Source organism: Salmo trutta, chromosome 14 (genome assembly GCF_901001165.1).
Source record: "Salmo trutta chromosome 14, fSalTru1.1, whole genome shotgun sequence".
Taxonomy (NCBI): Eukaryota; Metazoa; Chordata; class Actinopteri; order Salmoniformes; family Salmonidae; genus Salmo; species Salmo trutta.
In genome coordinates, this window is record NC_042970.1 from 85,225,965 (window position 1) to 85,246,248 (window position 20,284).

Consider the following 20,284-nt stretch of genomic DNA (forward strand, 5'->3'; position numbering starts at 1 on the left):
GCTCTGGTCCATTACAGTAATAGAACTAGGACAGGTTTGGTCCATTACAGTAATAGAACTAGGACAGGCTCGGTTCCATTACAGTACTAGAACTAGGACAGGCTCTGGTCCGTTACAGTACTAGAACTAGGACAGGCTCTGTCCCATTACTAGCTACTAGAGCTAGGACAGGTTCTGGTCCATTACTAGATACTAGAACTCTCTCTGTCCTTGTCAAAGTTGCTGAGACTTGCTGATATTTCGGTTCATTCCCAAAATAGCACCCTATTTCTTATATGCAGATGACTACTTTTGACTATGGGCCCTGGTCAAACGTAGAGCACAATATAGGGAATAGGGTTCCATTTGGGACATGCCCTTACACAGTGAGTCAGAACCCACTGGGAACAGAAGTCAATTCAATGTTTATTTCTCGGTGGTTCAACGTCATTTCATTGAAATGACAGTGTGCCCAGTGAGAAGCCACAAATGACGTTGATTTTCTGTAATCTGCAGCAGCAACCATTGAAATGTTTCCACTGATAAGATATCTCATTTAGATAGGCCAGTGTTATTATTGGAGTATGTTAGCATAATCTGTTTACAACATCACAAACTATTTTTAACAAAAATAGTTGTAATATAGGCTTTTCAAATGAAGAGCAAAGAAGGGCTTCTGTCCGTGTTCATTAGGCTACAACTTAGCTTATGTGTACAATTTATTTCAACTCATGAATTTACAAATTTACAATTTAGTTTATAATTCTTTAGAGTCTAAAACGTTTGGGGGGGGGGGGGGTTAATCTGACATATGGAATTGTTTTAAGATGGTCAGTTTATGGATCATTTAGCTTTTTGATTTCGAATTTTAGGACCCTTTAGTTATATTAAAAATATATTAAAAATTGATTTGATAAAATATTGATTTTGGCCTTTACAACGAAAGCCCATAGAAACGCATTGAATAACACATTCATAAGTGGCAAAAAGGACAGCCAAACAATAAATAATAAGAAACAAGGTTTTGAAGTGTCTGTCCTAAATCGAGGAGAAATTTAAAAAAACATCTGTAAATATATGAAATGACATTGTACACATTTTAACTGTTTTTTTTGGGGGGGGGTGGGGGGGCACAAACAAATGAATGTCCCAAGCAAGGATTCCACCTCAACGATTGGTCCCGCAGTGTGTCAGTCATACGGATATTCTAGCCAATCGTCTGACCGGAAAAGTTCAACAGACGTTGCGGAAGATAGAAACATGCTATTGGAAGTTAGCTAGCTAGCCAGGATGATAACGTAGCTAGCTGTAATATCTCAGCACATTGAGGAAGCAAATTCATTTATCGTCATGGACACACTTCGGAAAGCAGGACGAGGCAGCACAACATGTGTTTTCATTGCGTTAGTTGTGGCGACGTGTCTTGAAACGATTCGTGCTTTCGGCCATAGTCAAGACAGCGAATTCACGTTTATCTTACCGGCCGGAAGAACCGAATGCTTCTTCCAAACGGCTGCGAAGAACGTTACCATGGAGGTGGAGTATCAGGTAAACTAACTAGTTGCTTAGCTGTCTAGTGTGTGCATTGGCCAGCAACAAAAGATCGCAACACAGAAGTAGCAGGCTTGAAACGTTAGCTAATGTAAACACGATACAGTCCCAGAAAGGCTAGTGGTGAGAATGATGCTATTCTGAGTTCTCCTCCTGGGATGGCTAACTACAGTAGCAAGCTAGTCGCGCCAGATAACGTTATCTAGCTAGTTAAGGAGATAGCCACAGCAGCAAGCTATCTGGTTGTGCACTTAAGCATTTATGCTGTGTAGGACACTTGCCCCAGGCTACGCTTGCCGTACAAGCAAGGATGCTGTTTTGCAGTGGTTTCCCCACTGTCCCCATCTATAACCTAACGTTTCGTATGATGCAGGTGAACCATATAGCTATAACCAAATTGTATCTTTCTCCCAGAGGAGAAAGGAACGGGAAAGTGGGATACCTAGTCAGTTGTACAACTGAATGTCTTCAACTGAAATGTGTCTTCTGCATTTAACCCAACCTCTGAATCAGAGAGGTGCGGGGGGCTGCTGCCTTAATCAACATCCACGTCTTCTGCGCCCGGGGAACAGTGGGTTAACTCCTGAGAGGGGTACATTTGCTCGTTAAATAGTGTTTTATGAATGTCTCTCTCTGCATCTCTCGTCTTCCACTCTACAGAGATTTAGCCAGTGTAAGTGTTACAAATATATCCTACCCAGTGATGTAAATGCATCATTATAAACTGGGTGGTTTGAGCCCTGACTGCTGATTGGCTGGCAACCGTGGTATATCAGGTCAGTATACCATGGGTATGACAAAAACGTTTTTTTTTTGTTGCTGTTATAACTACGTTGGTAATCAGTTTATAATAGCAATAAGGCACCTCGGGGGGTTTGTGGTATGTGGCCGTTATACCACGGCTAAGGGCTGTATCCAGGTACTCTGCGCTGCGTTGTGCCTAAGAACAGCCCTTAGCCGTGGTATATTGGCCATATACCACACCTCCTTGGGCCTTATTGCTTAATTATACCACTTCACCTACATCTTCACACAAACTGCTCTAACAACTCTCTCAATTAGGTCATATCTATCAATATGTGTCTTCGTTCTATAGCCTATCTGTCCCAGTCCATCCACAGAGGGTAGCTAGCCTGATCCCAGATCTGTTTGTGCTTTTGACTACTCCATTGTCGAGCATGTTGGCAAGAGAGCAGAAACAGGGTGGCCCCCCAGTCTATAGAGTAGCTAGCCTGATCCCAGATCCGTTTGTGCTTTTGCCTACTCCATTGTCGAGCATGTTGGCAAGAGAGCAGAAACAGGGTGGCCCCCCAGTCTATAGAGTAGCTAGCCTGATCCCAGATCTGTTTGTGCTTTTGCCTACTCAAGCATGACCATTCCACAAGGACTTGGCAAGAGAGCAGGAACAGAGTGGCCCCCCAGGCTACAGGGTAGCTCCAAGACTAGAGATCTATATAAGTGCACACTTCAGAGGAGTACAGATTATTGGGAGGCAGGCAGCTCTAGTCTGTTTGTTCAGTGGGAGAGTCCCTGTAGTGGAGTTCACAGGCAGCTTGGCACCTATTCAACTCAACCGTGTGTGTGTCAAATCAAATCCACGTGGTTAGCAGATGTTATTCCAGGTGTACCGAAATGCTTGTGCTTCTAGTTCCGACAGTGCAGTAATATCTAACAAGTAATATAACCTAACAATTCCACAACAACTACCTTATACACACAAGTGTAAAGGAATGAATAAGAATATGTACATAAAAATATATGAATGAGTGATGGCCGAACGGCATAGGCAAGATGCAGTAGATGGTATAGAGTACAGTATATACATATGAGATGAGTAATCTAGGGTATGTAAACATTATATAAAGTGGCATAGTTTAAAGTGACTAGTGGTACATTTATTACATCAATCTTTCCATTATTAAAGTGGCTAGAGTTGAGTCAGTATGTTGGCAGCAGCCACTCAATGTTAGTGATGGCTGTTTAACAGTCTGATGGCCTTGAGATAGAAGCTGTTTTTCAGTCTCTCGGTCCCAGCTTTGATGCACCTGTGTGTGTGTGTTGTGTAACCCTCTCAGGCAGTGTGTGTGTGTGTTGTGTAACCCTCTCAGGCAATGTGTGTGTGTGTGTTGATGTGTAACCCTCTCAGGCAGTGTGTGTGTGTTGTGTAACCCTCTCAGGCAGTGTGTGTGTGTGTGTGTGTGTGTGTGTGTGTGTGTGTGTGTGTGTTGATGTGTAACCCTCCCAGGCTGTGTGTGTGTGTTGATGTGTAACCCTCTCAGGGGGTGTGTGTGTGTGTGTGTTGATGTGTAACCCTCTCAGGCTGTGTGTGTGTGTGTGTGTGTGTGTTGATGTGTAACCCTCTCAGGCTGTGTGTGTTGATGTGTAACCCTCTCAGGCAGTGTGTGTGTGTGTGTGTGTGTTGATGTGTAACCCTCTCAGGGGGTGTGTGTGTGTGTTGATGTGTAACCCTCTCAGGCTGTGTGTGTGTGTGTGTGTGTGTGTGTGTGTTGATGTGTAACCCTCTCAGGCTGTGTGTGTGTGTTGATGTGTAACCCTCTCAGGCTGTGTGTGTGTGTTGATGTGTAACCCTCTCAGGCTGTGTGTGTGTTCAGCACTAGTGAAGGACTGAATGTTATGACATACAACCTTGTCCTGTAACGTCAGACTGTTCATGTAAAGATGGGTTTTATGTGCCAGTAATATTGACATATCTAGAAGAACAGCCATGTTTGTGTTTTGTTTTCCTTGTGTAATGGCGTAGGTGTGTGTGTGTGAGTGAGCGTGTCCATCTGATTTCAGTTGCGGTACAGAGAAACAGTTTACAGAGAACCCAGTTCCTCCACTATGGTGTAGAGATTAGGCCTATGTGATAGGGAATAGGGATGCAGACGAGCCCCAATGTAGTGCACTACCTGTGACCAAGAGCCCCTATGTAGTGTACTACCTGTGACCAGAGCCCCTATGTAGTGTACTACCTGTGACCAAGAGCCCCTATGTAGTGTACTACCTGTGACCAGAGCCCCTATGTAGTGTACTACCTGTGACCAGAGCCCCTATGTAGTGTACTACCTGTGACCAGAGCCCCTATGTAGTGTACTACCTGTGACCAGAGCCCCTATGTAGTGTACTACCTGTGACCAAGAGCCCCTATGTAGTGTACTACCTGTGACCAGAGCCCCTATGTAGTGTACTACCTGTGACCAAGAGCCCCTATGTAGTGTACTACCTGTGACCAAGAGCCCCTATGTAGTGTACTACCTGTGACCAAGAGCCCCTATGTAGTGTACTACCTGTGACCAAGAGCCCTTATGTAGTGTACTACCTGTGACCAAGAGCCCCTATGTAGTGTACTACCTGTGACCAGAGCCCCTATGTAGTGTACTACCTGTGACCAGAGCCCCTATGTAGTGTACTACCTGTGACCAGAGCCCCTATGTAGTGTACTACCTGTGACCAGAGCCCCTATGTAGTGTACTACCTGTGACCAAGAGCCCCTATGTAGTGTACTACCTGTGACCAGAGCCCCTATGTAGTGTACTACCTGTGACCAAGAGCCCCTATGTAGTGTACTACCTGTGACCAAGAGCCCCTATGTAGTGCACTACCTGTGACCAAGAGCCCCTATGTAGTGTACTACCTGTGACCAAGAGCCCCTATGTAGTGTACTACCTGTGACCAAGAGCCCCTATGTAGTGTACTACCTGTGACCAGAGCCCCTATGTAGTGTACTACCTGTGACCAAGAGCCCCTATGTAGTGTACTACCTGTGACCAGAGCCCCTATGTAGTGTACTACCTGTGACCAAGAGCCCCTATGTAGTGTACTACCTGTGACTAGAGCCCCTATGTAGTGTACTACCTGTGACCAAGAGCCCCTATGTAGTGTACTACCTGTGACCAGAGCCCCTATGTAGTGTACTACCTGTGACCAGAGCCCCTATGTAGTGTACTACCTGTGACCAGAGCCCCTATGTAGTGTACTACCTGTGACCAAGAGCCCCTATGTAGTGTACTACCTGTGACCAGAGCCCCTATGTAGTGTACTACCTGTGACCAGAGCCCCTATGTAGTGTACTACCTGTGACCAGAGCCCCTATGTAGTGTACTACCTGTGACCAGAGCCCCTATGTAGTGTACTACCTGTGACCAGAGCCCCTATGTAGTGTACTACCTGTGACCAGAGCCCCTATGTAGTGTACTACCTGTGACCAGAGCCCCTATGGCTTCTCAGGAGAATGGAGGTACAGAATGTTCAGATAGAAATGTGTTGAACAGAAACTATCGTCTGTCAGAGAGAATAGGGGATCCTGTCAGCTCTATTTACTCTATTTCTACCTGCACCATTCAGAGGGGTTCACGTCACTGAGTACACATCCTGTTTTACTCAGGTAACATTATCACACACATCATGTTTCATATCCTAGCTCTCTGACGTGCAGTGTGACTCATATCTATGGCTGTTGTAAAAGTACCTTTCTGATTGTGTGTGTGTGTGTGTGTTCCTCTCTCCAGGTGATAGCCGGTGCAGGTATGGATGTAGATTTCACCGTTCTCTCTCCTCACGGGTTCCAGCTCATCTCTGAGTTCCGCCGCTCAGACGGAGTCCACATGTCAGTACCGCTGCCTCTCATTGGACCAATCTACTCACACAACATCTCTTCCGTGATGTCACAGTTCAACCTGTGTCTTTTGACCTCGCTCTCTCCCCTCCCTCTTTTTTGGTTTGCTGTTGGCTTTGTGCCCACATCTCTGATTGGTTGCTTTCTCTCTCTGTGTCAGCGCCTCTGATTGGTTGTTTTGTTCTAGGGTGGAACCTACGGAGGAAGGAGACTACCAGATCTGTTTTGACAACAGCTTCAGCCGCTTCTCTGAGAAGATGGTCTTCTTCGAGGTTTATTTGTATTAATATATCTTTATTAATTGGTTGATTTGATTTACTGTAAGTCGCTCTGGGTAAAAGCATCTGCTAATTTAATCAAATGTAAATAGAGATGCTATAAAGTGTGTGTGTAAAAATGCAGGTCATCATCGAGGGACAGCCGGGCGACGTGGGAGGGGATGACGAGTGGGCGGGGCTTGGAGAGCCTGAGAGCCTATTGGAGTACAAGCTGGAGGACATTAGGGTGAGTAGGCTATTGGATGGATGACCATGTCTTCCACACATTCACTGTAACTGAAGAGAGAAAAAACTAAACGTACACACTACCTTTCCTCTTTTCAAACTCCCCCTCTCTCTCTCCCCTTCCCCTCTCTTCTTCCTACCTACCTCCCTTCCCCTCTCTCCTCTCTCCCCTTCCCCTCTCTTCTTCCTACCTCCCATCCCTTCCCCCTCCCCTCTCTCCCCTTCCCCTCTCTTCTTCCTACCTCCCATCCCTTCCCCCTCCCCTCTCTCCCCTTCCCCTCTCTTCTTCCTACCTACCTCCCTTCCCCTCTCTCCTCTCTCCCCTTCCCCTCTCTTCTTCCTACCTCCCATCCCTTCCCCCTCCCCTCTCTCCCCTTCCCCTCTCTTCTTCCTACCTCCCATCCCTTCCCCCTCCCCTCTCTCCCCTTCCCCTCTCTTCTTCCTACCTACCTCCCATCCCTTCCCCTCTCTCCTCTCTCCCCTTCCCCTCTCTTCTTCCTACCTACCTCCCATCCCTTCCCCTCTCTCCTCTCTCCCCTTCCCCTCTCTTCTTCCTACCTCCCATCCCTCCACCCTCCCCTCTCTTCTCCTCCTCTCTTCTCTTCCCTACCCTCCTCTCTCCTCCTCCCCACACTCCTCTCTTCCTCTTTCCTCTCTCCCCCTCCTCTCCCCCTCCCTCCCTCCCTCCCCACCCTCCCCTCTCTCTCCCCCTCCCTCCCCACCCTCCTCTCTCTCCTCCCCTCCAGGAGTCCATAGACTCAGTACACCGTCGGTTAGAGAGAAGTCGTCAGATGCAGACGGTACTGAGAGCGTTTGAGGCCAGGGACCGTAACCTGCTAGAAGACAACCTGTGGAGAGTCTCCTTCTGGTCCTGTACCAGTCTCATTGTAATGCTGGGGGTGGCACTAACTCAGGTAACACAGCCACACACTAGGACAACTTGTGGAGAGTCTTCTGGTCCTGTACCAGTCTCATTGTAATGCTGGGGGTGGCACTAACTCAGGTAACACAGCCACACACTAGGACAACTTGTGGAGAGTCTCCTTCTGGTCCTGTACCAGTCTCATTGTAATGCTGGGGGTGGCACTAACTCAGGTAACACAGCCACACACCAGGACAACTTGTGGAGGGTCTTCTGGTCCTGTACCAGTCTCATTGTAATGCTGGGGGTGGCACTAACTCAGGTAACACAGCCACACACTAGGACAACTTGTGGAGAGTCTTCTGGTCCTGTACCAGTCTCCTAGTTACAGACCTGCCAACCTGCACTACATTTCAGGTCTAAGTATGCTGGTACGAAAAACGACCCTAAAATATGCAGAAAGATGCTTCTAGTTGGCACATTGAGGTTTTTGACTCAACCGCTTGAAGTTGAAGCTGGGCCAATCAGAGGACTCTGGCAAGGAAGAAATCTCTAGCTCCCAGCTTGATCTCAGAAACAGCAGTAGACGTGAGTTTATTCACTTGCAAGGAAACACCTGTTGTGTTGCGGTAGGTCAGCGGCCACGTAGGTCAGCGGCGCCGTAGGTCAGCGGCGCCGTAGGTCAGCGGCCACGTAGGTCAGCGGCGCCGTAGGTCAGCGGCGCCGTAGGTCAGCGGCGCCGTAGGTCAGCGGCCACGTAGGTCAGCGGTGCGGTAGGTCAGCGGCGCGGTAGGTCAGCGGCGCCGTAGATCAGCGGTGCCGTAGGTCAGCGGCGCCGTAGGTTACTGCGTGATTGAAAACAGACATGGCATATTAAACATATTTAAAAAAAAAATAATTGCTACTGAGGAGCAGCCAATTAGCAAGCACCCATAACGTCAACAGCAGGGGTATTCAACTCTGAACCTACGAGGTCCGGAGCCGGCTGGGTTTCTGTTCTGATCATTAACTACACCCACCTGGTGTCCCAGGTCTAAACCCGTCCCTGATTAGAGGGGAACAATGAAACAATGCAGTGGAACTGGCTAAGAGGTCCAGAGTTGAGTTTGATTTTATTTGACTAGACAAGTCAATTAAGAACAAATTCTTATTTACAGTGATGGCCTACTGTGGGGACGTGGGCTGGGGCTAAAAATATAAATATAGGACAAAACACACATTTATTTACCAGGTAAGTTGACTGAGAACACATTCTCATTTACAGCAACAACCTGGAGAATAGTTACAGGGGATGAATGAGACAATTGTAAACTGGGGATGGTTAGGTGGCCATGAAGACCAGATTGGGATTTTAGCCAGGACACCAGGGTTAACACCCCTACATTAAGTGCAATGGGATCTTTAATGACCTCAGAGTCAGGACACCTGTTTAATATCCCATCCAATAGACAGCACCCTACACAGGGCAGTGTCCCCAATCACTACCCTATATTTTTTTAGACCAGGGGAAAGAGTGCCTCCTACTGGCCCTCCAACACCACTTCGAGCAGCATCTGGTCTCCCATCCAGGAACCGACCAGGACCAACCCTGCTTAGCTTCAGAAGCAAGCCAGCAGTGGGATGCTGGGTGGTATGCACATCACGACAAGACACCACAACACTACATAAAGAGAGACCTAAGGCAGCAACACAACATGACAACACAGCATGGTAGCAACACAACATGACAACACAGCATGGTAGAAACACAACATGGTAGGAAAACAAAACATGGTGCAAACATTATTGGGCACAGACAACAGCACAAAGGGCAAGAAGGTAGAGACAACAATACATCACGCAAAGCAGCCACAACTGTCAGTAAGAGTCCATGATTGAGTCTTTGAATGAAGATGGGTCTATAGTCTACCATTCCTATAGGGGGTATTCTGCCAACATCATTATTGGGCTAAAAGGTGCGTTTGATTTGAGCAGTGTGGGGGTCTTCTGCCAACATCATTATGGGCTAAAAGGTGCGTTTGATTTGAGCAGTGTGGGGGTCTTCTGCCAACATCATTATTGGGCTAAAAGGTGCGTTTGATTTGAGCAGTGTGGGGGTCTTCTGCCAACATCATTATTGGGCTAAAAGGTGCGTTTGATTTGAGCAGTGTGGGGGTCTTCTGCCAACATCATTATTGGGCTAAAAGGTGTGTTTGATTTGAGCAGTGTGGGGGTCTTCTGCCAACATCATTATGGGCTAAAAGGTGTGTTTGATTTGAGCATTGTGGGGGTCTTCTGCCAACATCATTATTGGGCTAAAAGGTGCGTTTGATTTGAGCAGTGTGGGGGTCTTCTGCCAACATCATTATTGGGCTAAAAGGTGTGTTTGATTTGAGCAGTGTGGGGTCTTCTGCCAACATCATTATGGGCTAAAAGGTGTGTTTGATTTGAGCATTGTGGGGGTCTTCTGCCAACATCATTATTGGGCTAAAAGGTGCGTTTGATTTGAGCAGTGTGGGGGTCTTCTGCCAACATAATTATTGGGCTAAAAGGTGCGTTTGATTTGAGCAGTGTGGGGGTCTTCTGCCAACATCATTATGGGGATAAAAGGTGCGTTTGATTTGAGCAGTGTGGGGGTCTTCTGCCAACATCATTATTGGGCTAAAAGGTGCGTTTGATTTGAGCAGTGTGGGGGTCTTCTGCCAACATCATTATTGGGCTAAAAGGTGCGTTTGATTTGAGCAGTGTGGGGGTCTTCTGCCAACATCATTATTGGGCTAAAAGGTGTGTTTGATTTGAGCAGTGTGGGGGTCTTCTGCCAACATCATTATTGGGCTAAAAGGTGCGTTTGATTTGAGCAGTGTGGGGGTCTTCTGCCAACATTATTGGGCTAAAAGGTGTGTTTGATTTGAGCAGTGTGGGGGTCTTCTGCCAACATCATTATGGGCTAAAAGGTGCGTTTGATTTGAGCATTGTGGGGGTCTTCTGCCAACATCATTATTGGGCTAAAAGGTGCGTTTGATTTGAGCAGTGTGGGGGTCTTCTGCCAACATAATTATTGGGCTAAAAGGTGCGTTTGATTTGAGCAGTGTGGGGGTCTTCTGCCAACATCATTATGGGCTAAAAGGTGCGTTTGATTTGAGCAGTGTGGGGGTCTTCTGCCAACATCATTATTGGGCTAAAAGGTGCGTTTGATTTGAGCAGTGTGGGGGTCTTCTGCCAACATCATTATTGGGCTAAAAGGTGTGTTTGATTTGAGCAGTGTGGGGGTCTTCTGCCAACATCATTATTGGGCTAAAAGGTGCGTTTGATTTGAGCAGTGTGGGGGTCTTCTGCCAACATAATTATTGGGCTAAAAGGTGTGTTTGATTTGAGCAGTGTGGGGGTCTTCTGCCAACATCATTATTGGGCTAAGAGGTGTGTTTGATTTGAGCAGTGTGGGGGTCTTCTGCCAACATCATTATGGGCTAAAAGGTGCGTTTGATTTGAGCATTGTGGGGGTCTTCTGCCAACATCATTATTGGGCTAAAAGGTGCGTTTGATTTGAGCAGTGTGGGGGTCTTCTGCCAACATAATTATTGGGCTAAAAGGTGCGTTTGATTTGAGCAGTGTGGGGGTCTTCTGCCAACATCATTATGGGCTAAAGGGTGCATTTGATTTGAGCAGTGTGGGGGTCTTCTGCCAACATCATTATTGGGCTAAAAGGTGCGTTTGATTTGAGCAGTGTGGGGGTCTTCTGCCAACATCATTATTGGGCTAAAAGGTGTGTTTGATTTGAGCAGTGTGGGGGTCTTCTGCCAACATCATTATTGGGCTAAAAGGTGCGTTTGATTTGAGCAGTGTGGGGGTCTTCTGCCAACATAATTATTGGGCTAAAAGGTGTGTTTGATTTGAGCAGTGTGGGGGTCTTCTGCCAACATCATTATTGGGCTAAAAGGTGTGTTTGATTTGAGCAGTGTGGGGGTCTTCTGCCAACATAATTATTGGGCTAAAAGGTGCGTTTGATTTGAGCAGTGTGGGGGTCTTCTGCCAACATCATTATTGGGCTAAAAGGTGTGTTTGATTTGAGCAGTGTGGGGGTCTTCTGCCAACATCATTATGGGCTAAAAGGTGCGTTTGATTTGAGCATTGTGGGGGTCTTCTGCCAACATCATTATTGGGCTAAAAGGTGCGTTTGATTTGAGCAGTGTGGGGGTCTTCTGCCAACATCATTATGGGCTAAAAGGTGCGTTTGATTTGAGCAGTGTGGGGGTCTTCTGCCAACATCATTATGGGCTAAAAGGTGCGTTTGATTTGAGCAGTGTGGGGGTCTTCTGCCAACATCATTATGGGCTAAAAGGTGCGTTTGATTTGAGCAGTGTGGGGGTCTTCTGCCAACATCATTATTGGGCTAAAAGGTGCGTTTGATTTGAGCAGTGTGGGGGTCTTCTGCCAACATCATTATTGGGCTAAAAGGTGCGTTTGATTTGAGCAGTGTGGGGGTCTTCTGCCAACATCATTATTGGGCTAAAAGGTGCGTTTGATTTGAGCAGTGTGGGGGTCTTCTGCCAACATCATTATTGGGCTAAAAGGTGCGTTTGATTTGAGCAGTGTGGGGGTCTTCTGCCAACATCATTATTGGGCTAAAAGGTGCGTTTGATTTGAGCAGTGTGGGGGTCTTCTGCCAACATCATTATTGGGCTAAAAGGTGCGTTTGATTTGAGCAGTGTGGGGGTCTTCTGCCAACATCATTATTGGGCTAAAAGGTGCGTTTGATTTGAGCAGTGTGGGGGTCTTCTGCCAACATCATTATTGGGCTAAAAGGTGCGTTTGATTTGAGCAGTGTGGGGGTCTTCTGCCAACATCATTATTGGGCTAAAAGGTGCGTTTGATTTGAGCAGTGTGGGGGTCTTCTGCCAACATCATTATTGGGCTAAAAGGTGCGTTTGATTTGAGCAGTGTGGGGGTGGCGCGCGTTGTCTTGTGGGCCGGGGCTGCCGTCCCCGCAAGTGGTTCTCAGTAAAATGATTCAAGGTTGGCAGGTCTGTAGTTATGATGGGGGTCGCACTCGCACAGATTTTACACACACACACACACACACACACACACACACACTAGGACAACCTGTAGACACACTAGTTATACACACACTATACTAGTGTAATCAGTCACTCAGGTAACATTATCTCAGTGTCTAACTGTCCGTTCCTCCTCTCTCAGGTCTATACCGTCCGCAGACTGTTTGACGATAAGAGGCGTGTCTGTACATAAATACTCGCCCACTCCGCCACCTCACAGCCAATCAGGGTTAAGGTGGGAAGAGACCCAGAGGAAGGAAGACGAGGAAGATACAGAAATATCCTGTATCACGAATTGCACCCTATTCCCTATCTATCAGAAGTTTTAATTAAAACATTTTAATTGAACCTTTATTTAACTAGGCAAGCCAGTTAAGATTTACCTATGGGCAGAATGACAGATTTTTACCTTGTCAGCTCGGGGATTCGATCCAGCAACCTTTCGGTTACTGGCCCAACGCTCTAACCACTAGGCTACCAGCCGGGCCTAGTAGTGCACTTTCTAGGGAATAGGGTGCTATTTGGGACACTGCCGTACAACTTTGCCATCTGGGCTCAACACAGTGCCTTTTACTCCCTGGGTAGAGTGTTCATTAGACACAGAACTAGACAACAGTTAGAAGTGACGGAGGTCCTGCCTCAATTTATCCTATAAGAACGTTCACTTTTGCGTTCCCGGAAAACATTTTTCCGACCTGTTTGTGCTTATTGAACGCAGCCCTGGGGGACCGTATCCACAGTGTCCCAAGAGTTGGAGTGCTGATCTAGGATCAGGTCCTAACTTGTCCATGGTATCTGATTCATTATGATCTAAAGGGCCAAACTGATCCTAGATCAGCCCTCATACTCTGAGAGACTTCATGTTCATTCATTTTTTTAGTTTTGGATCATCCCATAGAAATAGAATCACTAGAATGAGAGACTCATCGTTTGTAGATCAGTGGGTCAAGGGGCGGACTGGCATTTCGGGCAAATGCCAGATGGGCTGGTCCATTTTTAGCCCAGTGGCCCTGTCTCAATTAGCGTTTTGTAAAAAATGGTATAATATATATATTATATAATATAATTTTTACAAAATGCTAATTTTCTATATCTAATAATGCGTGCGTCATGGGAAAAAATGGGTCAGTGTGTTAGAAATTCCAGAGCTGATTTATGGTCCCAGTCTGCCCCTGAGTCAGTCAGTCATCATTTACCCACAATGCATCAAGGAAGTGATCCGCTCAAAAGTGCACGTTGGGTTTAAATCTCTCTAGTAATTTAATTTCTATGGATCCTCCTATTTTACCAGAACAAGCCCCACCCAACCCCTAATGTCCTCCTCTCATTGGTCTATGTCTTTGTGACCTGTTGTGGGTAGCCAATCACCTTTTTTTGGTGTTACTGAGTTTTATGTGCCAGTAAGATTCTATGCTGATATCTAGATGAACAGGTATGTTTGTGGGTGTTTTTCCGTGGGTGTGTGTGGGTGGATGGGTGTATGTGTGAGCGTGTCCATCTAACTTCAGTTGTGGTATAGGGGACAGAAACAGTTTACAGAGAACCTAGTTTACCGTTGATCCTAAAGCTTTCGCTACGTCCCAATCCTCCACCCTTCCCCCCCAAGTGTATACTTGCCTTGCACACTCTCAGTCATGGGTTTAATGGTTGAAACTCCCTCCAGCCAATGACTACACCATTCCAATGCTTTTTAAAACCATAACATAAAGTGTACGAGTGCAGACGTTGGGAGATGGGTGGAGAATTTGGAGGCAACCTGTGATTGTAACTAAGAAGGGAGTGGTACTTTGAGCATTCTTAACCATGTTGCCATGGCAGCCAGTGATTTTAATGTTGTTTTTTTTACACAATAAAAGACAGAACATTTGATTTGAGGAATGGTATACTTGTTCTTTTATTGTGTAGGACCAGGACCTGGAGTCGTATCCACAAAACAGCTCAGAGTAGGAGTGCTGATCCGGGATCTGTCCCTATAATCTGATTCATTATGACCTAACAGGCAAAACTGATTCTAGATCAGAACTCCTATTCTGAGATGCTTTGTGGTTACGGTCCCAGGATGAATGGTACTGATTGCAGTGGACAGCTGTTGCCCTCTAGTGTCCTACCGACATCATGACAAACATACAGATCACAGTATACCCTATGAAACATGTCATTTTCCAGGAAGTAGCCTTGTAGTTTTAACTTTTGTAGGATTTTTGAATGGTCTTCAGCGCAAATACCACATAAAAGGCATCTAGCAGAAGTAAATGAATCGACAAACAAATACAATTGTATATATTTAATTTGATATATAATCGTCAAGTCCACTCAAATGACTAGGGGACGTGACCCTGAAGTTAGACGTAGGATGATGAACTGGACAGCTAACAGTGTGGCTTTCATAGGTAATTTACTCATTCAGAGAGAGGAGATTGATTGATTTAGACTTTATTAGGTTCTCCAAGGGAAGTGGGAGGAGTCTGGAAGCAACAAAGAGAGATGGAGAGATACTAAACTAAAACAAGCAGCAGGTAGGCATCCCACAATTCTTCAGGAAAATGAAATGAGTGTTTGACATCCACTAAGTCTCACAAGGTGTGTGTGTGTGTGTGTCCACGTGCAGCTTGTCTTCAGGGAAAACCAGAGACGTGAGGAGAAACATAAACAGTCTCTCACACATCTAACAGCACAACACCCTGAAAACACTACAAGACAAGCTAGCTCTACATCGCCCCCTGTGGCCAGGAGTGACATGACAAGCTCTAAGTTCTCTGTGTGGGGGGGGGGGGGGGGGGTTCCATTGGTAGGATCAGCTTCCCCTCCCCTAATTTTAACCTAACCTGATTAGTGGAGGTAAATGCTAAACTGACCCCAGGTCAGTGTCTAGGGGCAACTTCACCCTAGACAGTGTACCATGCAGTGTAGTACCTTATTGGTGCGCTACCCTGGGGCCTAGGTTAGCATGGTAGCATTAAAGGCTAGCTCCATAGCGTCCCCATGTGGACTGGACTAGCATGACAGGGCATCACAGGCTCCATGCATCGCACCACCCTGGGGCCTAGGTTAGCATGGTAACATTAAAGGCTAGCTCCATAGCGTCCCCATGTGGACTGGACTAGCATGACAGGGCATCACAGGCTCCATGCATCGCACCACCCTGGGGCCTAGGTTAGCATGGTAGCATTAAAGGCTAGCTCCATAGCGTCCCCATGTGGACTGGACTAGCATGACAGGGCATTACAGGCTCCATGCAGCGAGGTACCTTATTGGTGCACTGTCGCACGGCGTTGAGGAGCTAACTTCTTACTGGTTGTCCTAGTGGAAATCAAAAGCCAATGAAGTGTTACATTCCAAATATTTGATTTTAGTTTGGGAGGGAATTTAAGACGGATAATGTACTATCAAATGAACATATCAATGAATGTTGTAATGAAATGTTGACCTCTAGAGGACAAATGATCAATAAGTCTTCCCTGTAGCTCAGTTGGTAGACCATGGTGTTTGCAACACCAGGGTTGTGGGTTCGATTCCCACGGGGGGCCAGCACAGGAAAAAAATGTATGAAATTGTATGAAATGTATGCATTCACTACTGTAAGTCGCTCTGGATAAGAGCGTCTGCTAAAATGACTAAAAAATGTAAAAAAAGTCTCTGAAAAGTGGGAAAGGTACTCATGGAATGTGTTCGGGTGCAATTAATCTTACTGTTGTAAATTACAATGTGTCAATGTTATTGCCTCCCTACTCAGATAAACTATAATAATAATACACACAGATGCATCAATACAATTCTCAACTGAAGCAGGGCTCTGCAGTCTTGTGTGTGTGTGTTTATATACTGACTGCAGTAGGGCCTTGGTCTTTGTGTGTGTGTGTGTGTTTATATACTGACTGCAGTAGGGCCTTGGTCTTGCGTGTTGGGTCGTCTGGTTTAAAGTTCTTGTATTCCTCCACCTCTTTCTCCAGAGATAGAAGCTGGCTCTGGAGTTTACTACGTAACCCTGGCAACGTGTCCCGGATGTGGTTGGTCAGTTGCTGGAGGGGGAAGAGTGTGTGTGTGTGTATATACGTTTGTTCGTGTATCTGTCAAATCAAATTGTATTTGTCACATGCTTGGTAAACAACAGGTGTAGACTAACAGTGAAATGCTGAGAGAAACACACAGAGAAATAATAGAATGCTAATCTGACATCTGGAATTGTTTTAATGTCATACCATGGATCATTTAGCTTTTTGATTTAGAATTTTAGGACCCTTTAGGTAGATGAAGAAAATATTGAATTTGTCTTTTACTACTATAGTCCATAGAAATGAATAACACATTCATAAATGGGCCAAACAGACAGTAAAACAATTAATCAGAAGGAATAAGGTTTTGAAGTGTCTGTCCAATATCTAGGACACAAAAGACAGCTCAGGAAATACGTAGATATTTTTTGGACACATATTTAACCCCTTTTTTGTGTGTGTGGGGGCACAAAACTACTTCCATAAATTTTTTAGAACCGATAACTGGATCACGTTCAGACAAGTCCTGTGACACGTGTGGGGGTCCTAGAGCAAAATGGAGTCTCATCTTTCCATAGAGTGGTTATTTGAGTGGTAGTTTGTTGGCCTAACCCAGGACTGCCCCAACCCTCTTCCTGGAGATCTACTGTCCTGTGGGTTTTCAGTCCAACCCTCTTCCTGGAGATCTACTGTCCTGTAGGTTTTCAGTCCAACCCTCTTCCTGGAGATCTACAGTCCTGGGGGTTTTCAGTCCAACCCTCTTCCTGGAGATCTACCGTCCTGTGGGTTTTCAGTCCAACCCTCTTCCTGGAGATCTACCGTCCTGTAGGTTTTCAGTCCAACCCTCTTCCTGGAGATCTACTGTCCTGTAGGTTTTCAGTCCGGGCAAAAATGTAAAGGCAATGGTATTCAGGCAAAACCTCATGAAAGGCATCTGGCAGAAGTAAATTAATAGACAAACACAAATATAATTAGATATTTAACTTAAAAAATAAGCACGTTTCCACGAATTGGATAATATAATTGTCTAGCCCATAACAAAAGACTAGGGGACATGACCCTGAAGTTAGACGTAGGAGGATGTCACTTTACAGTTTTTCTCAATTGCTAAAACACAATTTCTGACACCTTGCTCCATTTCCTGAAAACATTAAACACGAAACCTCATCTTCAAACACTATTTACATAACCTCTGACTCCTCTCGCAAAACGAAACATTCTCCTCAAAACAGTTTTACCTGTGTTCAAAATCAAACACTGCTCTCAAATCATAAACAAAGTGATCAAAATGATATACACTCTCAAGCAGTCAGTAACAATACACGGAAAAATAGAAAAAACATTGTTCAAAACATACAAATACATTTTTAATCAAAAAAAATATTCATATTTTTCCGTCATTGTCTTTTGATGAACGAAAACATGTTCTATCATAGTAGCTCAAAATTGATCAGAAATTACTACTCTGCTTTGCTCTTTGCAATTTTGTTTTTTGTTCTTCCTCCTCCTTGTACCCCTATTGTTACAGTACTGTACCCTGCATCTCACAAACTTGTCCTTTGTCTCTGTGATACTGTAATTCTTGTTCTTTGTTGATACGAACCTGCAACCAGTCAAAATCTATTGAGCAGTCAGTACTGTTAATAAATGGAAAGCACAATGTTCAGGGCCATACAATCTGTCCATTGTACAGTATACAGCCTACAATGCACTGTACTACAATATACAATACTAAAAAGGGACAAAAATCAAAGGAGTAAATGTGATCAATGTGCTTCTTCTTGTCTTTGGGCTCGGTCAGGCCAGAGCACTTCGTCCACATCACAAGCAATATTGTCCCTCCTGAGGCAACGGGGGAAGAAGCCTCTTGTGTGCCGTATCCAGCCCAGACATGATTCCTCACCTATATCACCACAGGATAAATCCATGGCTTGCAGCAGATTTACTCTGGTGTAGGGTTGTCTAACATACACTTTCCATCTCCAAGAGGAGAACAACTCCTCAATCGTATTCAGGAAAGGCGAGTATGGAGGGAGGTACAAGTTCATAAACTGCCCATTGATGTTAAACCATTCCTTTACCTGAGCAGCTCGGTGGAAACTGACATTGTCCCACACTATCACATAGGTGGGAATGGGATTCTCATTTAGCTCTAGACCCTGCTGCTCTTGAACCTGCTGCTCAAATAAAATATCTCTTAGATTGGCAATAAATGTTAGAAGGTGCTGGGTGTTATATGGCCCGAGTGTAACATGGTGATGTAGAACACCATGGTTGCTGATAGCAGCACAGATTGTGACATTGCCACCTCGTTGACCAGGGACTTCAACAATGGCCTGCTGTCCAATCATGTTTCGGCCTCTCCTTCTCCTCTTTGTTAGATTGAAGCCTGCATCATCGACAAAGATGAACTCATGGGGTCTGTCCAAGGATTCCAAGTCAAATATTGTCTGTGTAGAGATACAATATACTGTATGTAGGATTTTGTAAGTCGTACAGAGACAGTGCTAAACTGTAGAGTACAATTAGGCCTACTGTATGCACTTCTGATTCACATACATTGTATGTACTGAAGAGTAATGTCATTCACATAGTATGTGTTAGTACTGTAGACAATCTGGATTACAGTAAATGTTTCTGAATGTACACTTACTTGCACATACTGAGCTCGCAGTTCTTTCACCCTTGGTGAGTTGAGCTCAAAAGGTACTCTGTTTACTTGTTTCATTCGCATCCTGTTACGATGGAGGACACGGTCAATTGTGGAAATGTTCACACTGTCGATTCCCTGGAAGTGTGTGTTGTCTTGTATCACTCGTTCCTGGATTTCTCTGAGTCGTAATTGCATGCCTCTCCTTAATGTCAATATGCATTGCCCATTGCTGTTCTGGTTAGTGTTTATTGGCTTATTTCACTGTAGAGCCTCTAGCCCTGCCCATTATACCTTATCCAACCTCTCAGTTCCTCCACCCACACATGCATGCTATGACATCTTCTGGTTTCAATGATGTTTCTAGAGACAATATCTCTCTCATAATCACTAAATGCCTAGGTTTACCTCCTCTGTACTCACATCCCACCATACCCTTGTCTGTACATTATACCTTGAAGCTATTTTATCGCCCCCAGAAACCTGCTCCTTTTTCTCTCTATTCTGGACGTCACAGACGACCAATTCTTATAGCTTTTAGCCGTACCCTCATACCTATTCTTCTCTGCTCCTCTGGGGATGTAGAGGTGAATCCAGGCCCTGCAGTGCCTGGCTCCACTCCTCCTCCCCAGGCGCTCTCTTTTGATGACTTCTGTAACCGTAATAGCCTTGGTTTCATGCATGTTAACATTAGAAGCCTCCTCCCTAAGTTTGTTTTATTCACTGCTTTAGCACACTCTGCCAACCCGGATGTCCTAGCTGTGTCTGAATCTTGGCTTAGGAAGTCCACCAAAAACTGTGAAATCTTCATCCCTAACTACAACGTTTTCAGACAAGATAGAACGACCAAAGGGGGCGGTGTTGCAATCTACTGCAGAGATAGCTTGCAGAGTTCTGTCCTGCTATCCAGGTCTGTACCCAAACAATTTGAACTTCTACTTTTAAAAATCCACCTCTCCAAAAACAAGTCTCTCACCGTTGCCGCCTGCTATAGACCCCCCTCGGCCCCTAGCTGTGCTCTGGACACCATATGTGAACTGATTGCCCCCTATCTATCTTCAGAGCTCGTGCTACTAGGTGACCTAAACTGGGA

At 45.5% G+C, this 20,284-nt stretch overlaps 1 protein-coding gene and 1 long non-coding RNA gene across 3 annotated transcripts; both read left to right on the forward strand.

Moving 5' to 3' along the window:
• Positions 1 to 1,198: 1,198 nt before the first annotated feature.
• On the forward strand, positions 1,199 to 12,799 carry LOC115147761 (transmembrane emp24 domain-containing protein 1). 2 transcript variants are annotated; one of them, XM_029690055.1, is made up of 7 exons: positions 1,199 to 1,527; positions 6,042 to 6,139; positions 6,336 to 6,420; positions 6,551 to 6,652; positions 7,398 to 7,519; positions 7,701 to 7,746; positions 12,692 to 12,799. In XM_029690055.1, the coding sequence occupies exons 1-7, from the start codon at positions 1,330 to 1,332 to the stop codon at positions 12,740 to 12,742; spliced, it is 702 nt and encodes a 233-aa protein (XP_029545915.1). In that variant the 5' UTR covers positions 1,199 to 1,329; the 3' UTR covers positions 12,743 to 12,799. The 2 variants fall into 2 exon arrangements, with proteins under 2 accessions (XP_029545915.1, XP_029545914.1); XM_029690054.1 differs by lacking the exon at positions 7,701 to 7,746 and having other exon boundaries at positions 1,200 to 1,527; positions 7,398 to 7,565.
• On the forward strand, positions 7,846 to 8,408 carry LOC115147762 (uncharacterized). The gene is made up of 2 exons (XR_003866495.1): positions 7,846 to 8,146; positions 8,195 to 8,408. It is a non-coding gene; the product is annotated as an uncharacterized LOC115147762 (long non-coding RNA).
• Positions 12,800 to 20,284: the final 7,485 nt, after the last annotated feature.

Bases quoted from the DNA above. Each gene is read 5' to 3' on its own strand.
- LOC115147761 (XM_029690055.1), top strand. From the start codon at position 1,330: ATGGACACACTTCGGAAAGCAGGACGAGGCAGCACAACATGTGTTTTC. The intron at 6,140-6,335 runs GTCAGTACCGCT...GTTTTGTTCTAG, and splicing joins CGCTCAGACGGAGTCCACAT to GGTGGAACCTACGGAGGAAG. The intron at 6,653-7,397 runs GTGAGTAGGCTA...CCTCCCCTCCAG, and splicing joins ACAAGCTGGAGGACATTAGG to GAGTCCATAGACTCAGTACA.